At 38.1% G+C, this 22,815-nt stretch overlaps 1 protein-coding gene across 5 annotated transcripts in view; it reads right to left on the bottom strand.

Annotated features, from left to right (window-relative positions):
- Positions 1 to 22,815, bottom strand: part of LOC131434775 (beta-glucuronidase) — a 104,698-nt gene that overhangs the window by 68,377 nt on the left and 13,506 nt on the right. Inside the window, exon 1 of one of the 5 annotated variants that reach the window (XM_058601901.1) lies at positions 21,050 to 21,229. The exons of 2 other annotated variants lie outside the window; for them this stretch is intronic. In XM_058601901.1, coding sequence (XP_058457884.1) covers positions 21,050 to 21,062 — 13 coding nt within the window. In that variant the 5' untranslated portion in view covers positions 21,063 to 21,229. Of the gene's footprint in view, positions 1 to 9,306; positions 9,732 to 20,761; positions 20,922 to 21,049; positions 21,230 to 22,815 lie in introns of those variants that run through there. 2 more of the 5 variants (XM_058601899.1, XM_058601900.1) reach the window with 2 other exon arrangements.

The following is a 22,815-nucleotide window of genomic DNA, read 5'->3' as shown; positions in this document are numbered from 1 at the left end:
AAAACACATCTGCTCGCAGTGGCGATTGAATCCAAACTGATTGAATTTTTGTTAAGAGATTTCCTTTTATGTGATTTCGTTTGTAGCTTTTTCACTAATTGGCGGTCCTAACGGCTATAAAAATAGCCGCATACAGAATTTTATTGTAGATTATTTCATTTCGGATTTGCATAATTTATTGAAAGAAACTATCAATATGCTGTAGGGGTTCGTTTCTAGCATTCACAAGGACCAAATTGAGGAACTCACTGCGATATTCACTACTTTTCGGAACATTTTTCCCGGACGATTTGTTGTACAGCAGCAGATATTTTGTTCTCTTCCTTAGAACGCGTTCTGATTGGCTGGTGTTGACATGGAGCAAATGAGACAGGTTTTTCAATAGTGTACTATTGAAATACTTCAATGCTTTTGCTATACACGTTTAAATTGAAAAATTTCGATTCTATTGGTAGTTAGATTATATAAATCCTTTCACAGATCACTGAGCTATGAGCTTTAAAAATACGAGAAAGGCAAACGCGCCTTATGAATTATCCTCTTTGATACTCGTTTATACCAAACATTTCAGAAAAGTTTAATTTTGAATTATTTGAGACTATGTCACAAAACTGAAAACTTTATCATAAAATTGTGATCATATTTCCATGTCGGCATGTCGCAAGAATTATGTTGATTCATTAGATACAACAATAGATATTCACGATCAAAAACTTATCACTCTCTCAGAGGGTAAATTTTGAAAAGGCACCCCATAGTAAAGTAAGTCGTATTCACGACAAAAATGGGTTGTATAGAGGTACACTAAAGTAAATTCCACATAATTCTTTAGGAGTATTATTATGGTTTTAAGAAGAACCGAATAGAAGTCTGGAATAGAGAACTGGTTAACTCCCGCTGCTGCTGCTGGTTAAGGTCCTCTCGCCTCGATGGCCAGCAAGCGAATGAGAGATGCGACCTGAGCGTTTGAGGTTTTAACCACGCAGAAGGTGCATTCTCCGTCGCTGCTGGTTGATGATTCCACTCCCACGACGTCTGCTTCCATCGAACGCACGAAAAGAAATGATCGATTTTCGACCACGGTTCCCCTTTTATACGCATTCAGTTGAAGATATGTGCCTGACTACCTCAAAATCGTCGTCCTTGCGCGAAAAACCCAAGCGAAAGTAAAGAGTTAAAATTTTACTCTATAGACTCTAAAAATCAGTGCAGTGTGTTATTTTCGTAAGAAATTTAATGAGAAAGAAAACCTTCGAGGACCGAATTACAATCCGACAGTTGTAGAAAAAGTTATTAAAGGAAACCCGACTCAAGATCCGAACAACGGCTCATTCCTTAATGCTGTCAGTGATCGTAATATGATTTTACTTTCTTTTATTATGCTATAACGGTTTTTATATGTATTCGATTTTCGGTTGCAGACGGGATTCTCCGCATGCTTGTGAAATCTTGGATGGAGAAATTGGGGTTCCGCTTGAAACAGATGCCCACTCTTTTCGACAATTTTGCGACATCCGGCGTTCGATTTCAACCCGTCCAGTTTTCAGATCAATTTAGACTACTTTGCTAGCGAGTAGTTTGGTTTTTCGTGATGGACTAGCAAAATTTAGACACGTAGCTATTCTAGCTTCGATGCTATTCCAACAACCCAGAAACAAATATCAAAGTTGAACAGTATAGATATGATAACTAATGTCGTTTTTGTTTCCAGTGCTGTACCAGTTCAGTGTAGCCAACGACTATTCTCGCTCAAATTCGAGTGTATTCAAAGCATCCTTTTCTACCCTACACCGGTGTAGTGTTACCGTTGAAAACGAAACGCTATAAGCCAACTTGCAATTTACAACGCGATCAAGTCAATTAAGGCAAAAACTTTTGAGCTTCACGAGCAAACTTTTGAAGTTTAAACGCACTATGGGATGTCGGAAGTTGACACAATCTCCGTATCTCATCCAACGACAGGCTAACGATAGAAATCTGCAGGAATACTGTGCACATTTAAAATTCTTTCAAAAAGACTTTTTATCGAGATTTGACTGTATCTTAAATATAAATGTTTCAAATCTTCACTTATAAATCGGTTCAATTACACAGTCAAAATTATTCAATTATAACCAAGGATTTTGCAAGTAAAGTGATTTACAAATCCAAATCACTGATGAAAAAACTTATTTTAATCCGCCTAGCGGTGTAATGATATCTTTCTCATTTTTATTTTCTCCTGTATATTACAACAGAAACTCCCAGAAGTACTACACTTTAAAAAAGTCTAGAAAATAGTTTTGAAGTTTTTCTGCTGCATAATGCTACATTTGAATTTAAGTTAGTGAATTCTTTTCAATCATATGTGAGAAAGTCCATTTTATCACATTTGATTACTATTGTCGCTACTTTCGGAGTTGAAAGCTGAATATCGGCATAGTGGCGATTTGAATTTTGGAAAAAACTACAAGGATCAGCCTCATGGGGTGGAACAAGGCAACCAAAATTTTTAATGTTCTACAATCAAACAGTTCAATCAATCGTCACGCTTGAATCCGCAATTGCACGAGAGTCTGTCTAGATTAATCTTGATTAGGAACCAACACCGAACATTGTTTGTTTTATAGCCGACGAAACTACACCAATATCCCAAATGTATGCAATTATATCTTTGTACATACTTGCGTTACGATTTCGATATTGAAGCTTCTCTTCGCCAAGCTTGTGTTCAAGTTTTGTATGCAAACAGTTATTTTTATAGCGTTAAGTTTCTCTACCATTCTGCGATTTCGGTTTAAGCGATAAACTTTTTCTGATTATCAATCGAGTTCATCTTATATAATTTAGAAATTATTCTTAAGCACTCAAAATTTACCCTGGGGTAGATGTCAATTTCTCAGGTGAAACGACATTACATGAAATTTCATCCGAGCTTGCATGACACAGATCAGAGCATACCAATTAAAGTTTCAAATCGTTTTATGGCACTTTTTGTCTGTCTTGCTGTCTCGCAACAATCTACCTCTAGCATACTACGCGTAGGACTGAAACGTTAGCTATATTTTGCTTCTATTTATAGATTCGCGTGCTTCCAACAGCTTCGCTTTTGCATCGATTGACCAATCAGAGCGATGCTTTCCCTTTGATATATCGCTTACTCCTTCAAAACCGTCGTCTATTGCAGGGAAATCCGACATGCCGGAGATTTTTAGCAGACAAAATAGGACACTTCTCGCTACTAATCAAAATTTCAATCATTTATGATTGAAAATACGTGGCTTGATATATTCAAATCGAATCGTAGAAATATTTCCAATCAAATAATGAAATAATATAAATAAATGATACAAAATATACTGAGCTGTAAGTGTTTTAAACATGACCACATTTCTACATGTATTTTTCCTTGAGTTTCTAATTTGCACTCCTATATAGAAAATAAAGATGTGTTCCACATCAAAAATGTACCGATAGTCGGACTTGGATAAAATGCAGCAAATCAAAGCAATAGTTTACATGGTTACAGACTCTCATGGTTTGCAAACTAGAGAAATTCACGAGAGTTAGATTATGAAAAAAAAAATTCTTAGAATTGACATTTTTAAACTAAACTCCCTACCTCCAGAACCAGGGGTTTGATTCGAATGAAAATTGGGATATTCTTATGGCAGAATCTAAGTTACCCGAGAAAAGTGAGTGACATTATTTGTCACCCACACACACATACACGAATGGTATATGACACTCGGCCCTCCGGGTCACGATTCAAAAGTCGAGTTTCACAGGGATTGTATAACCTTTCTGTATGAGAAAGGTAAAAACTTTGCAAGCCTGGGTAGATTCCAGTTAAAGTATGAATCAAGCGCAGAATGGCATTTTTTGTAACATCCCATGGAAAAGGTCTCTGTGATGCACTACAAAACGAATGGCAAAAAGAGCCAGTCTTGCTCGCGACTATGAAAATTCCATAACAACCCCCCGAGAGTTCTATAACTCGGCAGTTTAACAATCTGAAAAAAATATTACGAAATTAAATTTCTGCTACATGCACACTGAACAATACAACAAAATGTCCGAAGCTCTCGAAGAACTGTATAATAACGCCAAAACAATATCTGGTGTGCCTATTCCTAATTTATATTATTTTCAGAAGACGAACCAAGAATAGCAATGAAAATAGCATGCATAATGTTAGAAGGAATAATGCAATTATTGTTTAATGACATAAATTCTTTTCAATGGAATTTTTGATTAATACATTCTATAATTCTTAGTTGCTTTTCTAGACAATATCTTCTCACAAAACACAAAATGAGTTTCATTGAATTCTGAGATAATTGGTATAGTTTTCGATAAAATTACACTGGAAGAAAATCAGTTTTTTACAAGGACATATTTTTTTTAAATAACGTTTTTCCTTAAAGGTGCCCACTTCAATTTTTGACTGTAAGTAATCACCAATTTTGTTACAAAATTCATCCAAATCAAAAATGATTGTTTTGATCGCGCTATATCCGTCCCCCACTGTAAGGAATTCTCTTTTTGGTTCACGTTAGCACTTAAAAATTTCTTTCTAGTCTACCTTTATTAAGCTTGAATTAAGTTTCTACGAATAAAAACAGTGAATCGATAAGTCCATGAGTATTGTGGTGAATCGGAACATCTTGAAAACGGAACATAAAAAAAAATGCGCGTGAATACTACCATTACTTAAAATTATTACTAACAAATATTCTTCTTCCGCGGAAGTCGATGAGGAACAGGATCTTTGGAGAATCGATTTCGCCGTTGACAAGGATGGCTTTTATCGTATCAAAGAACGCTCACTAGCAACTATTCACACGATTCAATCAGTACCATCAAAGAGAGACGGATGTCATCGCAACAACAAAAATCCGGCATGGTTCATTTAACATAGAATAGACACCAGTGCGAGAGCGAATTTCTCTCGATGACCTGTCTGAGAATCAAAGGCTCGCTGCTGTGGGGATTCTCTCCGAAGCAACAAACGGTCGCTTATTCTCATCTCGCGATCCGATTCTGTATGGGCAGTGGATAATTGCGATAGAATCATTTTACTATTGCCGCTTATTCGAACTATGTGCATGTATAAACTTTGTATAAGTTGTGTCTATGAAAATGTATGTGAATGCTCCACCCAAGGGTTTTGAAATATTGCAACATAGTATGAGAATCATCAAGTCAAGTCGAATCATCGATTCGATTTTCTGCGATAATTGTCAACTTGCGATTCTCTCTTGGTAAATTCCACACAGCACCAATCATTATGAGACTGTAATTTTTTCTAAGGGCCGTGAAATACTCAGAGAAATATAGAAAAATTCTCTCGCGGTTCATGCATTGAAAGACTCGAGTTCTTGTAGGATCTACCGAATTGATAATGTTGTATACAATTTATTAAAAAATTCGCACTCTTTTTTCTCGGAAAGTTCTCAACCGATTTTTCACAAACTGAGAAGCAAATAAAAGGTCTTGAAATTCTTTAGAAGGTCCCCGAAAAAATCATCCAGATCCGACTTTCGGTTTCAGCATTACAGTGCGAATTTCATGAGTTTTTTTTTCATAAGGGATGGCGAAAAGAGGTGTGCATTTTTATAAAACTTACAGCCTAATTCATCTAGTTGGCAGATCGTGTTAGTTAGCGAATATATAAAACTACTTTGGGACTACTATTCTCCGGTTTCCGCTTCCAAAAGCACCGATACTTCGATTTCTCAGCAACGGTTAAACCGATTTTAACGAAACATGGAAAATCAAACTGAAGCTCTCATTATCTTAAAATATACTGAAATTATAGGGCGATGAGTGTTAAAACATTCAAATCGTCATTAAAAATGTTCAAATCTATATTTTTCAGATGATGTAAAACTTTGATTCAATTAGGTACAAAGTGTTAGTGTTATTGCAACATCATGATTTCTCTCATATAGAAAGTTTATACAATCACTTGAAAAATTGACTAATGAAAATTGGCCCGGATGGCTAAGTGTTCTACATCATTCGACACAGTTCATCGAGCTGAACAATGTCTGTGTAAGCATGTATGCGTGTGAGCATATGTCAAATAATGTCACTCATAAAATAAAAAACTCATAGTTTCATACGAATTTCATCATGCTTTCATAGGGTAAAGAGTGTTCAAAATTGCACACCGTCATTCAGAGCGACAATTCAAAAAAGGGTAAAATTCTTCAAGATTTGGCTCAAAACTGATTCAATTTGTAGGCTACATTAGTTACTTACTTAACAAACCGACTTCGGCAATACTGCTTCCCAGTTCCCGATTCCAGAAGTACCGGAAATAGTGGTCAAAAACTCTAAAACGAGACTCACTCAATTTTTTCAGAGGTGATTTGATCGATTTCCACAAACTTAGGCTCAAATAAAAGTTCCTATAGTCTCATAGGTTGCTGTTCAATATCATCCGGGTCCGACTTCCGGTTCCAGAACTGTAGGGTTAAAGTGTGTTTAATCATTTAGTAAGATTTTGCATCATCTACATACACGGAACGACCGAAATTAGCTCTGCGCCTAATTCGTATTACTGTTTTTGAATTAGTTGATTTTAACAACAAATTTTCCAGAATAACTATGAAATTTGTTAAATTTGAGAATTTACTTTGCTAAAAAAAACTGTTATTTTTAGAGAATGTGTTTAGCTGACGAATATCCTGGACACAAACCAGCAATATTTCAATCCAACACGTAATTCTCATTGACAACTAATTTTGTTATTAAAATATGATTTTTTTTCTATTTATCTATCACCATCATTACTAAAGGACAGCACAAAGAAAACAAAAATGAAATGGGTTTAATCAACAAATTTATTAGCCAAAAACTCATGAGAAGTGTCAAAGCAAAGCAATCCATTGAAAAGCTAAAAAGAACAGTCTTATTGAAACTGCTTGCAAATTGTTTAGATGTTTTTCGCATGTGTTACGATATATCCATATATAAATTTCTAAACGGATTTGTAAAAATGACGTAAACTCTTAGTGGAAAGTGTATTTATTCAGAATTTGTGCGCATTCGAAGAGATTGTGCGTAATAATGTTTTTACGCGGAACAGTGAAGTGGGTTTCGAATGTTGCACTCTAATTGTATATGTCAAATGATGTTTTTGTATCTTCCAAACTTCCGGGCTATAGCTGCAAATTGCAGAAGCCAATTCAACCACTCATATTGGTTGAAAACAACGTATTATTTATCTAATTCAACTAAAAAATTAGTGCCTTAGCTAAGAAATGACAGCACGTTTAATTGGTGAACTCAACTGAAAAAATAGCCATTTCAACAAATATTTTATTCTTATTTGAATGAATAAATGAATATGAATTAGAATTAAAAAATCTAAATTAGCATAAGTAAGATTTTTTTAGTTGTCTCAAAAAATAACTAACTAAAATCAGAAAATCAACTAATTTTTTCGCCAAAATGCAGATTTTGGTCTTTCCGTGTACTGTTTACAACTTGGAAAGGTTCTTACCCAAAGAAAGATTCTTATTTTATTCAAGATTTCTTGACAGAATCTTCTAGTGATATTTTTGGAAATATAAATAATACGAGAAATACACCATTCCGCCACTAGCTGAATTAAAGAAGGTTTTTTCTTTTCACTACGCACAATCGAGATCCAGCTTCAACCAGGATGGGCATCAGGTTTTGAGTGTGTGAATAACATGGGCAAATATACCATTTTTCAGACATAATAAGCAATATTTGACTGTAAATAAGCTGAGTAAATAAAAAATTCGAACTTGAACAGAAAACGGGTTGGACATTTACTATACAAATGTGAGCCGGAACTACACGGAACGACCGAAATTAGCTCTGCGCCTAATTCGAATTACTGTTTTTAAATTAGTTGATTTTAACAACAAAATTTCAGAAATAACTATAAAAGTAGTTAAAATTGAGAATTTACATTGCTGAAAAAACTCTTATTTTTAGAGAATGTGTTCAGTTGGCGAATATCCTGGACACAAACCAGCAATATTTCAATCCAACACGAAATCTTCATTGACAACTAATTTTGTTATTAAAGTCAGAAAATTTGTTTCTATTTATCTATCACCAGCATTACTGAAGGACAGCACAAAGAAAACAAAAATGAAATGGGTTTTATTAACAAGTTTATTAGCCAAAAACTCATGAGAAGTGTCAAAGCAAAACAATCCATTGGAAAGCTAATAAGGGCAGTTTTGTTGAAAATGCTTGCAAATTGTTTAGATGTTTTTCGCATGTGTTACGATATATCCATATATAAATTTCTAAACCGATTTGTAAAAATGACGTAAACTCTTAGTGAAAAGTGTATTTATTCAGAATTTGTGCGCATTTGAAGCGATTGTGCGAAATAATGTTTTTACGCGGAACAGTGAAGTGAGTTTCGAATGTTGCACTCTAATTGTATATGTCAAATGATGTTTTTTGTATCTTCCTGCCTTACGGGCTACGCCGTCCGGTGTGCTACTTGTATTCGGTTTTTGTTTTCCGAGTGCTCAAAGTTTTCAGTGAGAGAGTCGATTTCGCGAAGTCGAATGAAGAAAACAGCGATTTGGAAGAAAAATTTTCAACAAGAAGTTTATGTTTCGTTTATGTCTTTTTCTCCAATACAACAGCGTATTTATACCTCCCAATATAGAGAAGACAACCGCAACTGAAATTTTTTCCAGTAGTGGTGTGCCATCTAGTGGCTAGTAGTCATGACGGTGTTAACATTTTTTCGGTGACAGTGCACCATGTAGCTGCAGATTGCAGAAGCCAATTCAACCATTCATGTTGGTTGAAAATAACATTTTAAATTTCTAATTCAACTAAAAAAATTAGTTGAAGGGAAATGGAGTGTGCCTGAGCTAAGAAATGACAGCACGTTTAATTGGTGAATTCAACTAAAAAATAGCCATTTCAACAAATATTTTATTATTATTAAGGGAATTAGAATAAAAAAATCTAAATTAGCAAAAGTAAGATTTTTTAGTTGTCCCAAAAAATAATTAACTAAAATCGGAACATCAATTAGTTTTTTCGCCAAAATACTGATTCCGGTCTTTCCGTGTATAATAAGTTAGTTTCTTTCTATGGCTAGGCACGAAGATCAGGACTCGATCGCACTATTGTAAGGGCACACCTGCTGTATTGAACTAGCTAGTTTCAAACATGTTTCAATTCTTCGACCTCCCAAAACAAACAATACATCATTAAATGAATTAGCATTCGATGTCACAGTATGGTCACAGAGATATGAATGTTGCTAAAAATACTTCACCAAAATTCGCAATCCAAAAAAAAATAGGTTACCCGTTCCGCGGCGTTCCATACGATAGATTGCCATCTTCCGTGACAGATTCTGCTAACCGAAACTTAGCAAGCTATTAAAGGCCGGTTCAGTGTCTTCAAGACTTCCTCGATTGCCCACACTCAATTATTATCACTAACTCAATTAGCAACTTCTTCTGGAAGAAAGCAAGCACAATCACTACGGCACTAAAGACTAAGGACTCCAATCGACCACGACTCCGTTGGTGGCCCCGCCACGAAATACACTGGCCAACTTATGAGCTCCGGCGGGTTTAAAACTATCACTTTTATAGTACACAGCACTACCGGCTGGAACGACAGACAGACAACGGCGCGGGTGGCGACTGGAGTGCAGTAAATATGCACACCCGAACGCGGCAGGCGTCGGAAGTGTAATCCTGCCGCAGAATCTGACCAGCTGAATAGAACTGATCGTGCGGCGTCGCTTCGTACCGCTTTGCCTGCTCGGAATCGATCTAATGGTGGTGGTGGCGATGAACTGAGGCTGCTCACAAGAAAGTACAATACAGTAACAAGAACAACAACAACAAACACAAACATATGGCAGACCGGGCAGCTAATTCTCTGCTGCTGTTGGATAAGTCAGCGCGCCACCGTGGAAGATGGGGTAACTGGAAACGAGTCAAACAGCGGTAATAACAGTCGGAGGTCTGAGCAGCAGTCAGCAGGGGAATGATAACAAAAGCCAAACAAAAATATGCAAAAGACAATATGGCAAAGAAGCCCTGAAACTACTATCACATTCTGACTGGTGCGTGTCTACCAGTGCTACCGAGTTGGGTTGGGCAGGCAAATCGCATTGCACGATTATCAGTAATGCGCCCTGACAGTGCCGGTCCTGGTGCACGATGGCCCCTTCAGCCGAAGATAATTTGCGTGAAAGTGAAATCAAACAGCTCACATTGATGATAGGTTGTCATCTGCTGGCGATGGAGGTGTCCGTGAGTGAGCAAAGTGAGGACACTAATAATTGACTGGTGTGATGACAGGTTTGATAGTTATCGAGGCGAACATGACAAAACCCGGAGATGCAACCGGGCCAATAGGACGCGTCGGCATTATCGTGGCCTGGATGTATCGATGAATGGTGAAAATTGGTTTGAATTGTTTAGAACAATGACTATATAAATAAAAAAAAACATTATACCGTTTTAGTGTCATCTAGACATGGGAAAGCGGCAAGGGGTTATTCAGAGGAATGCGAATTATGACGCTTGAATATTAAATATATACAAGTCATCTAACGATATTGTTCTGCACTTTTCTTTTACGCAGTCTCGTAAATGTTTTTACCACTTTCGAGATAATAATTCGGCATTTTGATTTACGTTTTGACTAGTCATCTTGAGATAGTCCCAACAATATTCCCCAAACCCTGAACGCCAAGTGGTATTGAATGTTTTAAATTTGACGAATTTTTACATCTATATTTATAAAAATGCAGAGATCATTCTTTGTAATCGCATCACTTAAGAACGGATGGACGGGTTTACACGATTCTTTTTTTGTTTGATCAGTTTTTACCCCCACCGGGTTCGTACATCAAAAAAAAATAGGAAAACTTGCAGCAAAAGTAGGAAAATCCAGATTGTTGATTTGTATGAACAATGGAATTTTCCACTGAAAAAGTCGCCAATGATTGCTAAATCATCGATAGGTGTTTGGCGCATAACAAGTTGCATGAAGGTTTGACCGTCGAAGAAAAGAATAATAGATCGTTGAAAAAAATGTTTTGTGCGCAACGAGTTGTGTTGTGTAGATATTTCACACGCACACTTGATTCGTGTGGTTCTTCATTTCGAGCCACATGCTTAATTGGGTAACTAAATTATTGCTTGCCAAATGACTCAACGACGGAATGCATACGACTGTTCAGAACAGAACAGTTTCTAGAACAGTCTGTTCTAGAAAACCGCTGTAGGCAGGAGAAAATGGTCGTCATTTGCCAGTTCATTGGTTATCGCGGGCGCGAATTTAGAAAATCAGATAATTTTTGAATCAATGAAAAGATTGTGCTGTAGAAGCGCTAAGATCACACTAAGAAATTTCCCTTGCGTTTTTCTTTCTAATGATTTAGATTAGACTAAGCGCACACAATAAATGGTGATTAGATATGAATCCGATCAACAGAGCTTAACAGGATTCTATTATAATTATATATGATCTTAATATTTATTTTTTTTCATAAATACGTTTATTTCATAGGCAATATACATAAGTTTTTCTTCGCCGTGGCATCTACAATACATAGTACTTTAAACCTAATACATTTCGAATATCCTATTAGTATGCTGGTATTCATTAGTTAATCTAAACACTGTTTTTATCAAGCGAGTTGCTATTATAAATTACATTAAATGAAATACATTTATTTTGTACATGATCTTATAACTATTTCAGGTTTGTTTGTATCAGTTCATCACTTTTATTTAATATAAGATAGCTGGCTATTGGTTGAACTCATGGAAGAAAAAACAATCTAACATAAAATAAAATTTAAATTGGAACTCCAATGGACTTAATGAAATAATAAAGAAGTTTCATGTAAGGAACGTCACGACAAGCAAGAATGTCGCGAACTGGGACATTGGATAGTCTACCTTGGGTACGCAAGGAATTTATTAGTTGAGATCTGACATCACGATACTCCACGCATGTCCAAACAACATGGTCAATATCGCGGTAACCTTCGCCACAAGCACAATGATTAGTCTCGGAAAGTCCAATTCGAAGGAGATGTGCATCTAACGTGTAGTGATTGGACATGAGTCTGGACATCACACGAATGAAATCTCTACTCACATCCAGTCCCCTGAACCATGCCTTTGTCGATATTTTAGGAATAATTGAGTGCATCCACCGACCCAGATCATCTTTATCCCAAGAAGCTTGCCAGCTGGCAAGTGTTCTTTGGCGAGACGCGCTATAGAATTCATTGAAAGCAATTGGTCTCTCATAAATTTCACCCTCAATAGCACCACGTTTGGCTAAAATATCGGCTCTTCCATTGCCTGGAATGGAGCAATGAGCCGGGACCCAAACTATTGTGATTTGATAATTATTATTCAATATGACGTTCAGGCACTGTTTTATTTTGCCCAAGAAAAAAGGTTCATTTTTGCCAGCAGCCTTTGAGCGAATGGCTTCAATTGCACTCAGACTATCTGTGAAAAGAAAATAATGGTTTGGAGATAATGTGACGATTATACTCAAACTATAATGAACTGCTGCTAACTCTGCTATATAAACAGATGCAGGTTCTTGAAGCCTAAAGGAGACCGAAACATTATTGTTGAACATACCAAACCCTGTCGCTTCTTCAATTCGCGATCCGTCCGTGTAAAACATTTTCTCAGAGTCGATATGCCTGAACTTACTTGTAAATATTTTTGGGATTTCCAACGAGCGTAGGTGTTCCGGAATTCCACGCACTTCGCGCTGCATGGATGTGTCGAAAAATAAAGTTGAGTCAGGGACATTTAGGAGGCTTAAACGGATAGGAATATATCTTGAAGGGTTGATTTCCTGTGACATATGGTTAAAATATACTGTCATGAATCTTGTTTGAGATTGAAGCTCAACTAGCCTTTCGAAGTTATTAATAACCAGGGGATTCAGTACCTCACATCTTATTAGCAGTCGCGATGAAAGCTCCCAAAAACGATCTTTCAATGGAAGAACTCCCGCCAGAACTTCAAGACTCATTATATTTGTCGAATGCATGCACCCTAAAGCAATTCGCAAACAACGATATTGAATTCGCTCTAATTTGATAATATGAGAGTTTGCAGCGGAACGAAAGCAAACGCATCCATATTCCATCACTGAAAGTATCGTTGTCTGATACAATTTTATTAGATCTTCCGGATGAGCACCCCACCAAGATCCTGTTATTGTTCGAAGAAAATTTACTCTTTGCATATCTGATAAATTTATGATAGTCTCATTTCGTAGTATTTTGATTACTTCCAATCCGGAACCATGAGCTGGAGTTCGAAATTTGCAATGTAGAGTTTAAAGCAACCGACCCGCATTATAGATAGATATCACACAATCAAACCGGAATGAAAGTTGAATTTTGATGGTTTTTGAAAATTACCAGTTAAAATGTTGGTTTGAACACTTCGAACAACTTCTTCAAGTTTCGACGGTCAAGAGTGCAACGCATCTCTCGTATCAGCTCTGAGTCGCCATCTTTACCGGAGATCAAACCCGCCATCCAAAGCATGAAATCCAACAAGGCTCCTAGGCAAGGATAGCTTTTATCGTATCAAAGAACGCTCACTGGCAACTCTTCACACGAATGAATCAGTGCCATCAAAAAGAAACGGATATCATCGCAACAGCAAAAACCCCGCATGGCTCATTTAACATTGAATCGACACCTGTGCGAGAGCGAATTTCTTTCGATGACCTGTCTAAGAATCAAAGGTTAGCACGCCGCTGTGGGGATCTCCTCTGAAGCAACAAACGGTCGCTTATTCTCGTTTCGCGATCCGATTCTATACAGGCGGTTGATAATTGCGATAGAATCATTTCACTATTGCCGCTTATTCTAACTATATGCATATAATCTTTGTATAAGTTGTGTCTATGAAAATGTATGTGAATGCTCCACACAAGGGTTTTGAAATATTGCAACCTAGTATGAGAATCATCAAGTTGAATCATCGACTCGATTTTCTGCGATAATTGTCAACTTGCGATTCTCTCTTGGGAAATTCCACACAGCAACGATCATTATCAGACTGTAATTTTTTTAAGGGCCGAGAAATACTCAGAGTATGAAGTGGAGCGAAGGAATGTAGAAAAATTCTCTCGCGGTTCATGCATTGAGAGACTCGAGTTCTTGTAGCATCTTCTACCGGATTGAAAATGTTGTATACAATATAGATAGCAATATAGCAGCTTCTGTGAAATTTTCGGCAATCACCAACACTGCTCCTAGGCTCGATCGCATATCAGCGGAGATGCTCAAAGCTGACCCCACACTATCTGCTCAAATGTTGCATCAACTGCATCGGAATATCTGGCACACCGCGACATTCCCGGTCGACTGGATGCAGGGCGCCTTAGTGAAGGTCCCGAAGAAGGGGTACTCAACTGTATGCGACAATTTGGAGAGGTATCATGTTACTGCGTATTGTTCTCAAAGTTCTGTGTAAGGTTATCCTCAACCGGATACAGGAGAAGTTCGATGTGACTCTCCGACGGCAGCAGGCAGGATTCCGTGCCGGAAGATCCTGTGTGGACCATATTGTCACGCTTCGTATTATTCTGGTGCAGGTCAATGAATTTCAAGAGTCCCTTTACTTGGTCTTCATTGACTACGAAAAAGCCTTCGACCGACTCAATCTCGAAAACCTGTGGGGCGCTCTAAGGCGCAAGGAAATCCCAGATAAAATCGTCAACCTCTTCGAAGCGCAGTATGAGGCTTTCACGTGTAGAGTACTGCATAATGGAGCCTTGTCTGACCCTATTCGGGTAGTCGCTGGATGTAGTCTATCACCGCTACTGTTCCTCATCGTGATAGACGAGATAATGATTGGTGCCACTCAAAGTCAAAGGCTGCTCGGCCATCCATGGAAGTTGACCATCAATGTTAACTTCCCTCTCTGAGCAGCCTAGATAGCCGTGTAGTGTCGGTAGCGGTTTCCCAACTGGCTAAGAATAACGCTACGGTCCACCTGTACCGGTGGTATAAGTCCACCAAACAGGTAAGCCGTGTGGCATCCGGCGGAATTATTTTTTACCAAGAATTGATCCACTGGTTTCCTGTTCCATGTCGTAAAAGGCCACAAAAATAGGAACACCTAAGTCAAGGTGTATTTCCGTGCCGATGGCTGAATGGCTGCAGGAGGTTAAACATTGCAGTCGTAAACGGAATATCTTGGGTTTTTCCTCAAGGTGGTGTACTATCCCCACTTTTATGGAACCTAGTCGCTGATGGTTTGTTAAGGAAACTTAATAACCTTGGATTTCCGACTTATGGTTTTGCCGACGATTATCATATATTGATGACCGGTATAAGCATTAACACTCTCTTTGATTTAATGCAGCAAGCCCTGCGATCTGTTGAACAATGGTGTTGTCAGGTTGGATTATCTGTAAATCCGGGCAAAACATCAATGGTGCTTTTCACTCATCGTAGGATAATTACAGGAGCTCGTCCGTTGCAGTTCTTTGGTTCAGAGGTCACTGTGGTCGATCAAGTTAAATACGTCGGGGTTATTCTTCACTCAAAACTGAATTGGTCTGCTCACATTGACTTCAGGATTGAAAGAGCTTGCATGGCTTTCGGCCAATGCAGACGAGCTTCTGGAAAATCATGGGGACTCAAACCCAGATATATTCATTGGATCTACACAACTATTGTTAGACCGATCTACACAACTATTGTTAGACCAATTTTAGCATATGGATGTCTTGTATGGTGGCAGAAAGGAGAAGTCGCGACAGTTCAGTCAAAGCTAAATCATCTCCAAAGGATGGTCCTAATGGCGATGACAGGAGCATTCACGACAACTCCTAATGCTGCTCTAGAGGCGCTACTGTATATTAAACCACTACATGTGTTCCTAAAACAAGAAGCATTATCTTGTGCATACCGTTCTAGGGTTACAGGGCTTTGGAACAGTAACCCATTAGATTATGCTACTAGCCACACTCGCTTGTGGTCTCAAATGGTTACGTGGGATGAGTATTTACTCGCTCCTAGTGACCTAACTTTCACATGCAGTTTTCCATTTAAAACATTCAATGTGAGCTATCCTCTTCGTGAGGAATGGTTGTCTGGTTGTCTGGAACGACAACTTGATGAACACATAGTTTGTTATACGGACGGTTCTCTGTTGAATGGTCGTACTGGTGCTGGTGTCTACTGTCGTGAAATGAGGCTGGAACAGTCTCATTCACTTGGTAGATACTGTACTGTGTTCCAAGCAGAAATCTACGCAATTCTGTGTGGAGTACAATCGGCACTTCAGCAGAGAAACTGTGGTAAAGGAATTTATTTTTGTTCCGACAGTCAGGCAGCTTTAAAATCACTCAGTTCGAATGATTCACGGTCGAATCTAGTGATCGCATGTCGAACTCAAATTGAAGACCTCAGCATTTCAAATGCTGTTTACTTCTTATGGGTACCCGGCCATTCTGGTATTACTGGAAATGAATGGGCTGAAGAGTTGGCTAGAGCTGGTGCAACGAATGATTTCGTTGGTCCTGAACCAGCTTTACCACTTTCAACTAGTTGGATAACGCACAAGATACGTTCTTGGGCTGCATCCAAACATGCCAGCTACTGGCGCAGCTTGCAAACTTGCGCTCAGACAAAAGCATTTCTACCAGATTTAAATCTGAAAATGTCAAAGTGTCTACTGCATTTCAGCTACGTATCCGGGTTTTTGGTTCTCCATACATGGTTGAGTCTGTGTATGCGGAGCTAAAATTGAAGGATATTCTCTCGTTTCTCACCCAATGTGGTAAGGAGCTATAGTCAGAAGGGTTCATCGTTCTTCCTGGAGTGAATGAATCCCTTCTGTATTCACCTTAAATAGGGTTTAGCAGATTGTTTGGCATCCTTTGGGGGGTACCGAATTTACTTCTGCTCGTACATACTGCGAGTCGTTCTGCATTCTTCCGGGAGTGCAGAATGGTGTCGCTTTTGAAAGATCTCTAAATCCTCTCGGGGGTTGGAGGTTTTATTAACAGCAGACTGTTCGGGACCACGTAGAGGATCAGAATTTCCTTCTGCTTCCACTAAATGTGATCCTCAGCAGATTGTTCAGCATCCCTTAGGGGTGCAGAATTTACTTCTGCTTTTATGTGTTTTTGTGTCGTCAATTTTTCCCATCCTCCTAGTCCAACCCTCACCATTTCCTTTCAATCCTTCCCTCTTATATATCGGGAAAATGATGCTAAAAACATATTGATGGCAAGGCACAAATCTCCAAATATCAAGGGGAACGTGCCATTTGAGCCAATTTGTTCTGATTCCTGATTCCTGATCGTGTACAAAACCGTGGGCTGCTTTGGCAACCTATCACTATGGAGCATCTCAACGACCTCGATTTGGCAGATGACGTTGTTCTAGTATCGCAACGGCGCTCTGACATGCAGAGTAAGCTCAACGATCTCGTCGAACGCTCCTCAACGGCGGGTCTCAACATCAACGTCAGCAAGACTAAATCGTTGGATGTCAACGCGCCAATCCATCCAACTTTACGGTAGCTGGTCAGGTAGTGGATAAAGTTGAAAGCTTTCAATATCTTGGCAGCCAGATAGTGTCAGACGGTGGGACCAAAAGGTCTGCCTTTGCGAGTCTACGAAATATCTGGAGATCAAATCAGATTCGTCTACGCACTAAGATCCGAATTTTCAACACAAACGTGAAATCTGTACTGTTGTACGTCAGCGAAACCTGGGGTATATCAGCTGAAAGCACACTAAAGCTGCAGGTGTTTAACAACCGATGTCTGCGGTATATAATTCGTGCCTGGTGGCCTGACAATTGGATCTCGAATGCCGAGCTCGATCGTCGTTGTCATCAGAAGCCGATATTGACTGAAATTCGGGAACGTAAGTGGCGGTGGGTCGGACACTCACTTCGAAAGAGCGGAAACGAAATCTGCAAGCAAACGCTGGACTGGAATCCAGCTGAACATCGCAGCAGAGGTAGACCTAGGAGCTCATGGCGGCGTAGCCTGAACAAGGAATTTAAGGTGACCATGGAAGCGAGCCACAAATGGCAACGAAGAAACCGCCTACCCTCCCACTCCACCTTCCGCTATTTTGCCCTGGCAGCTATTTTGCCCTGGCAGTGTTGCCATACATAATTAGTGAAAAAAAACTTGCAATGCACTAAAAATGGCAATATTTTTAACTAGTCGCACATTGATATAGTTAAAATTACGGATCAAAACTACTTTCGTACGTCACCATCTAAAATTTCAATATTTAAAAAAACGATAACATTTGCCTAATTTCCATTTCAAACACTGCTTCCCCTCCTAGTTATCCGCAACCCTGTTGTCTTATTTACCGTCGCTATGGAATGCAAAAAATAAACAAATAGTTCAAGTATTGCAATCTTGTCAACATGCCTCGTCCATCAAAGAAGAGGAAAGCAGCGCTCATTCGCAAAAATAAATAGAAAAATGGTTTGTATTTTTTGAATATGCGAGCTTCATTATCAAATATTAAAATTAATACAAAAAGCCATTGCAACAGAGTTTGTTCTGATTTCGTGTGGTGTTACTATACTCAATCCATCAATGTAACAGCTTCCTTTTTACTTTGTAATGTAAGAAAAATGCCAAGAACCAAACGAAGGCAAACAGTAAACTATCTTCTTTGGCACAATCATTATATTCTCATGATTGCTATTTGTTAACTCCAGAATGAGCATGAAGATGAGATAAGTCCACTCTGTCCTGCTAGGTGATTTGAATAGTTTCAATGTTTACAATTTGGTCTTGCAACTGTATTCCTTCAGCACATAAATATTATTATTTCATTCCTCTCTCCTCACAAATACTATTACTATATGAAAAAGCATTGTTTCACCAATACTTTTACATTTATTTTCCTTGGCTTCTGTCCACAGTCACCTTAAGCGAGTAAATTAGAATTTGACCTGGGTCCAGGTCGTGGCGAAGGCAAACTATCGCCCAGGGTGGCAAACAATCGTTGGCCCTTTGCAGCACTGCCGGTGCGCAGGACACATAAGTAAGTGCGCTATATAGCTGCAAGTTGCAGAAGCAAATTCAACCGTTTATGTTGGTTAAAAACAACCTTTTATTTCTCTAATTCAACTAAAAAATTAGTTGAATGGAAATGAAGTGTTCCTGAGCTAAGAAATGACATTACGTTTAATTAATGAACTCAACTAAAAAATGGCTGTTTCAACAAATATTTCATTATTATTATTATTATTATTATTATTAAGAGAATGAGAATTAAAAAATCTAAATTAGCAAAGGTAAGATTTTTTTAGTTGTCTCAAAAAATTGCTAACTAAAATCAGAAAATCAACTATTTTTTCCGCCAAAATGCTGATTTCGGTCTTTCCGTGTAGAGTTTGTACGTCACGTTAGGTGGTGGTCGAACGAACCGACTTCCGTTATACCGGTTCTCGGGTTCCGGTGTTGGAAGTACGCATATTATAGTGAACCCACTTCGTTTTCTAATGGATGGCCGAATCGAAGAGAAACATTTTGAATAGAATACCACAGTATTATATATGAGAAAGGCATCATTACTCCAATAGGTGGATTAAAACAGGTTTTTTCAATAGGGTTTACTCTATTGACTGGAAGTTGTTTTGACAGTGTAAAGTGACTTCTCTACTCAGTATTGTTCAGTATACTCCGGAACAACGCATCCAAATCGTTTAATTTATTTTCAAAAGCAGCGTTCAAATGAAACTGTTCATAGCGCTGGTGCGGTCTACGGGCTCGTGCAATCATCGGTTCTTATTTCTTGAAAAATCAGGAAGGACGACACGTTACTTGTCATACTGCGCCACTTGTCATACTGCGACCGAAACAATCGACTCATTGAGAGAACATTTCCGCGACAAAATTATATCGAGAAATGTACCGGTGAATTAGCCTCCACGTTTGTGTGATTCGACGCCAATCGATTTTTTTGTGGGAATACGTAAAGTCATTAGTTTATGTGGTTTAACCAGAAACGATTGATGCTTTGAAAACACCTATATTCAACGTGTCATTGCTGAAATACACCCTCAAATGCTTGAAAATTGGACCTCCAGAATGACCATTGTGGCAAATAGTCGTCGCGTCATATTTAAATGTCGAATGCCACAAAATTATCTACCAAATAAAAAAAATGTCCATTTTATAATTTTTGCGAGTGTTTTATTCAAATTGTAAGCCAGCAAGCTTTCAAAAACACCCTAAATTTGAATCTAAGTTTAGGAAAATCGGTTGAAAAATCTTTGAGAAAAGTGAGTACACATTTTTTCAATAGTTTGCACATGATACTCTGTTATTTCGGAACCGGAAGTTGAAATTTAATAGCAAGTTATAGAACTATGAGGCATTTCATTTGAATCTGGGTTTGTGAAAATCGGTTCAGCCACATCTATGAGAAAATCAAGTGCATATTTTTTTGTCACATACACAAAAATTGAAATCCATGGAAGCTTCTCTCAGTTTCATTTTGAACATAATCTGAGCACCGATAAACAGGTTAAAATTTCCCTTCGCGGATAATGCACTCCAACATCGGAGATGCCTGCCGAATTCTAGCAAGACGTTAGCCGGCTGCCGCAGTAGTTTCCAAACTGGATACTGGAGCTAAGAAGCAGATCAATCAATGATCCAGTGATAAGAATAGGCGCAGAGTGATTATTTGAGATATATTGGAAGTACAGAAGATGTCTTCTCAGTAACGATGAAAGGAAGCGTACCATTGTCAACATAATGCAGCTGTATACCCTGTAGTTTCGTCAAGATTTTGCAAGCTGCCATCACTGTTTCAGGATTTCGTTGACCAAAATATCGCCAACTAACCGATCACCGTTGGAATATTTGGCAATTATTTGTTGTAAAGGTGCAATAAAATACCTTCATTTTGACTAAACCCTGCTTTTCCTAAGGCGACTCATAAATGAAGTAAACCTGAATTTCCCTCTGGACAGAAACACTGGCAGCTCATACCGTGGTTGTGTGGAAGGCGCAGGTAACTTTATACATACATTTTTGGAGCATTCACACACATCAAATTCTCCCTAGACGGCGCTTTTGGTGTCACTGACAGCTCTTTTACATTACTATTACACTAATTGCTTTGAAGCGTCCGGGCTCTTAACTTAATGCACTGTTACACTTTGGATGTTTGTTTCAATACTGCGAACGTCACAATTCGTGAACAAAATCGGATCAAAGCAAAGCAGTTACCTACTCGCCAGCTGTTGTTTTTGTAACTAACATGGTTGAACAGCAAATTGAACAATTGCATCACCCGTTAAAGTAAATTCATTTGAACTAATGAAATTTTCACATGGAAATTCTGAAACGAATCGAGGGTAATTGCTTCAAGTAAACATTCTAGACGAAAATTGGTTGTAAGGTGCCTTGCTGTGGTGTGAATGATGTCAATAATAGAATTTAGGTTCGATACCAACCTGAGTTTTAGTTCAATGGCATTGAACCAAACAAACAAAGATTCTACATCGAGCAAAAATGACCAAATTTTCTACTCAATCCAATTTTGAATTAGACAAGGAAATAGAAAACACCTCTTGTCGTTTGTTTACGTTTTTCAACTAGAAATAACTCATCGTATTTTGAACGACTTAGCCGGCGACAAATTCTTATTAAAGTTCAGGAATACAACTAACGAATTCATCATCTGAATAATTTCTTTGGTTGAGCATTTTATGAGAATGTATTTAAAAATGAAAAATCTGCAAATTCTGTCATTTTAAATCAATTTACTAATTATTCTTCATGGTATGAAAAGATTTCGAGATTGCACGATTTTGATTCAGGTACACCGAAACCTCCATTTACGAACTAAACGGGGGTTCGTAAAAAGAGGTAGTTCGTAAAAAAAGTTTACGTTATTTGGGATTTGGTTCGTAAAAAAAGTTTACGTTATTTGGGATTTAGTTCGTAAAAAAAGTTTTGTGTGATTATTGTGGAAACCGCGCATCATATGTTTATTTTCGGAACGGATGTGAAGAGTAAGTGCAAGAAATTGATGTTTGGGCTCGTTTCAAAATCCAAGATGGCGGCTTCCGGTTTATTGAGATTGCCTAAAACCCCTAACAATATGGGTATATTCGGAACGGAATTGATGAGTATATGTCGGAAAGCGATGTTTGAGGTAGTTTTGAAATTCAAGATGGCGACTTCCGGTTTGTTGTTATTCCTTGAAAACCCTTACAATATGGATATTTTCGGAACGGAATTGATGAGTATATGTCAGAAAACGATGTTTGAGGTAGTTTTGAAATCCAAGATGGCGACTTCCGGTTTGTTGATATTCCTTGAAAACCCTTACAATATGGGTATTTTTAGAACGGAATTGATGAGTAGATGTCAGAAAACCATGTTTGAAGTAGTTTTAAAATTCAAGATAGCGACTTCCGGTTTGTTGATATTCCTTGAAAACCCTTGCAATATGGGTATTTTTAGAACGGAATTGATGATTAGATGTCGGAAAATGATGTTTGAAGTGGTTCTGAAATCCAAGATGGCGACTTCCGGTTTGTTGATATTCCTTGAAAACTCTTACAATATGGGTATTTTTAGAACGGAATTGATGAGTAGATGTCAGAAAACCATGTTTGAAGTAGTTTTAAAATTCAAGATAGCGACTTCCGGTTTGTTGATATTCCTTGAAAACCCTTGCAATATGGGTATTTTTAGAACGGAATTGATGATTAGATGTCGGAAAATGATGTTTGAAGTGGTTCTGAAATCCAAGATGGCGACTTCCGGTTTGTTGATATTCCTT

The sequence above is a fragment of the Malaya genurostris genome, chromosome 3 (genome assembly GCF_030247185.1).
Source record: "Malaya genurostris strain Urasoe2022 chromosome 3, Malgen_1.1, whole genome shotgun sequence".
In the NCBI taxonomy this organism is placed as follows: domain Eukaryota; kingdom Metazoa; phylum Arthropoda; class Insecta; order Diptera; family Culicidae; genus Malaya; species Malaya genurostris.
Note: the sequence above shows the minus strand (reverse complement) of the source record. Positions and strands in the feature narration are given on the sequence as shown.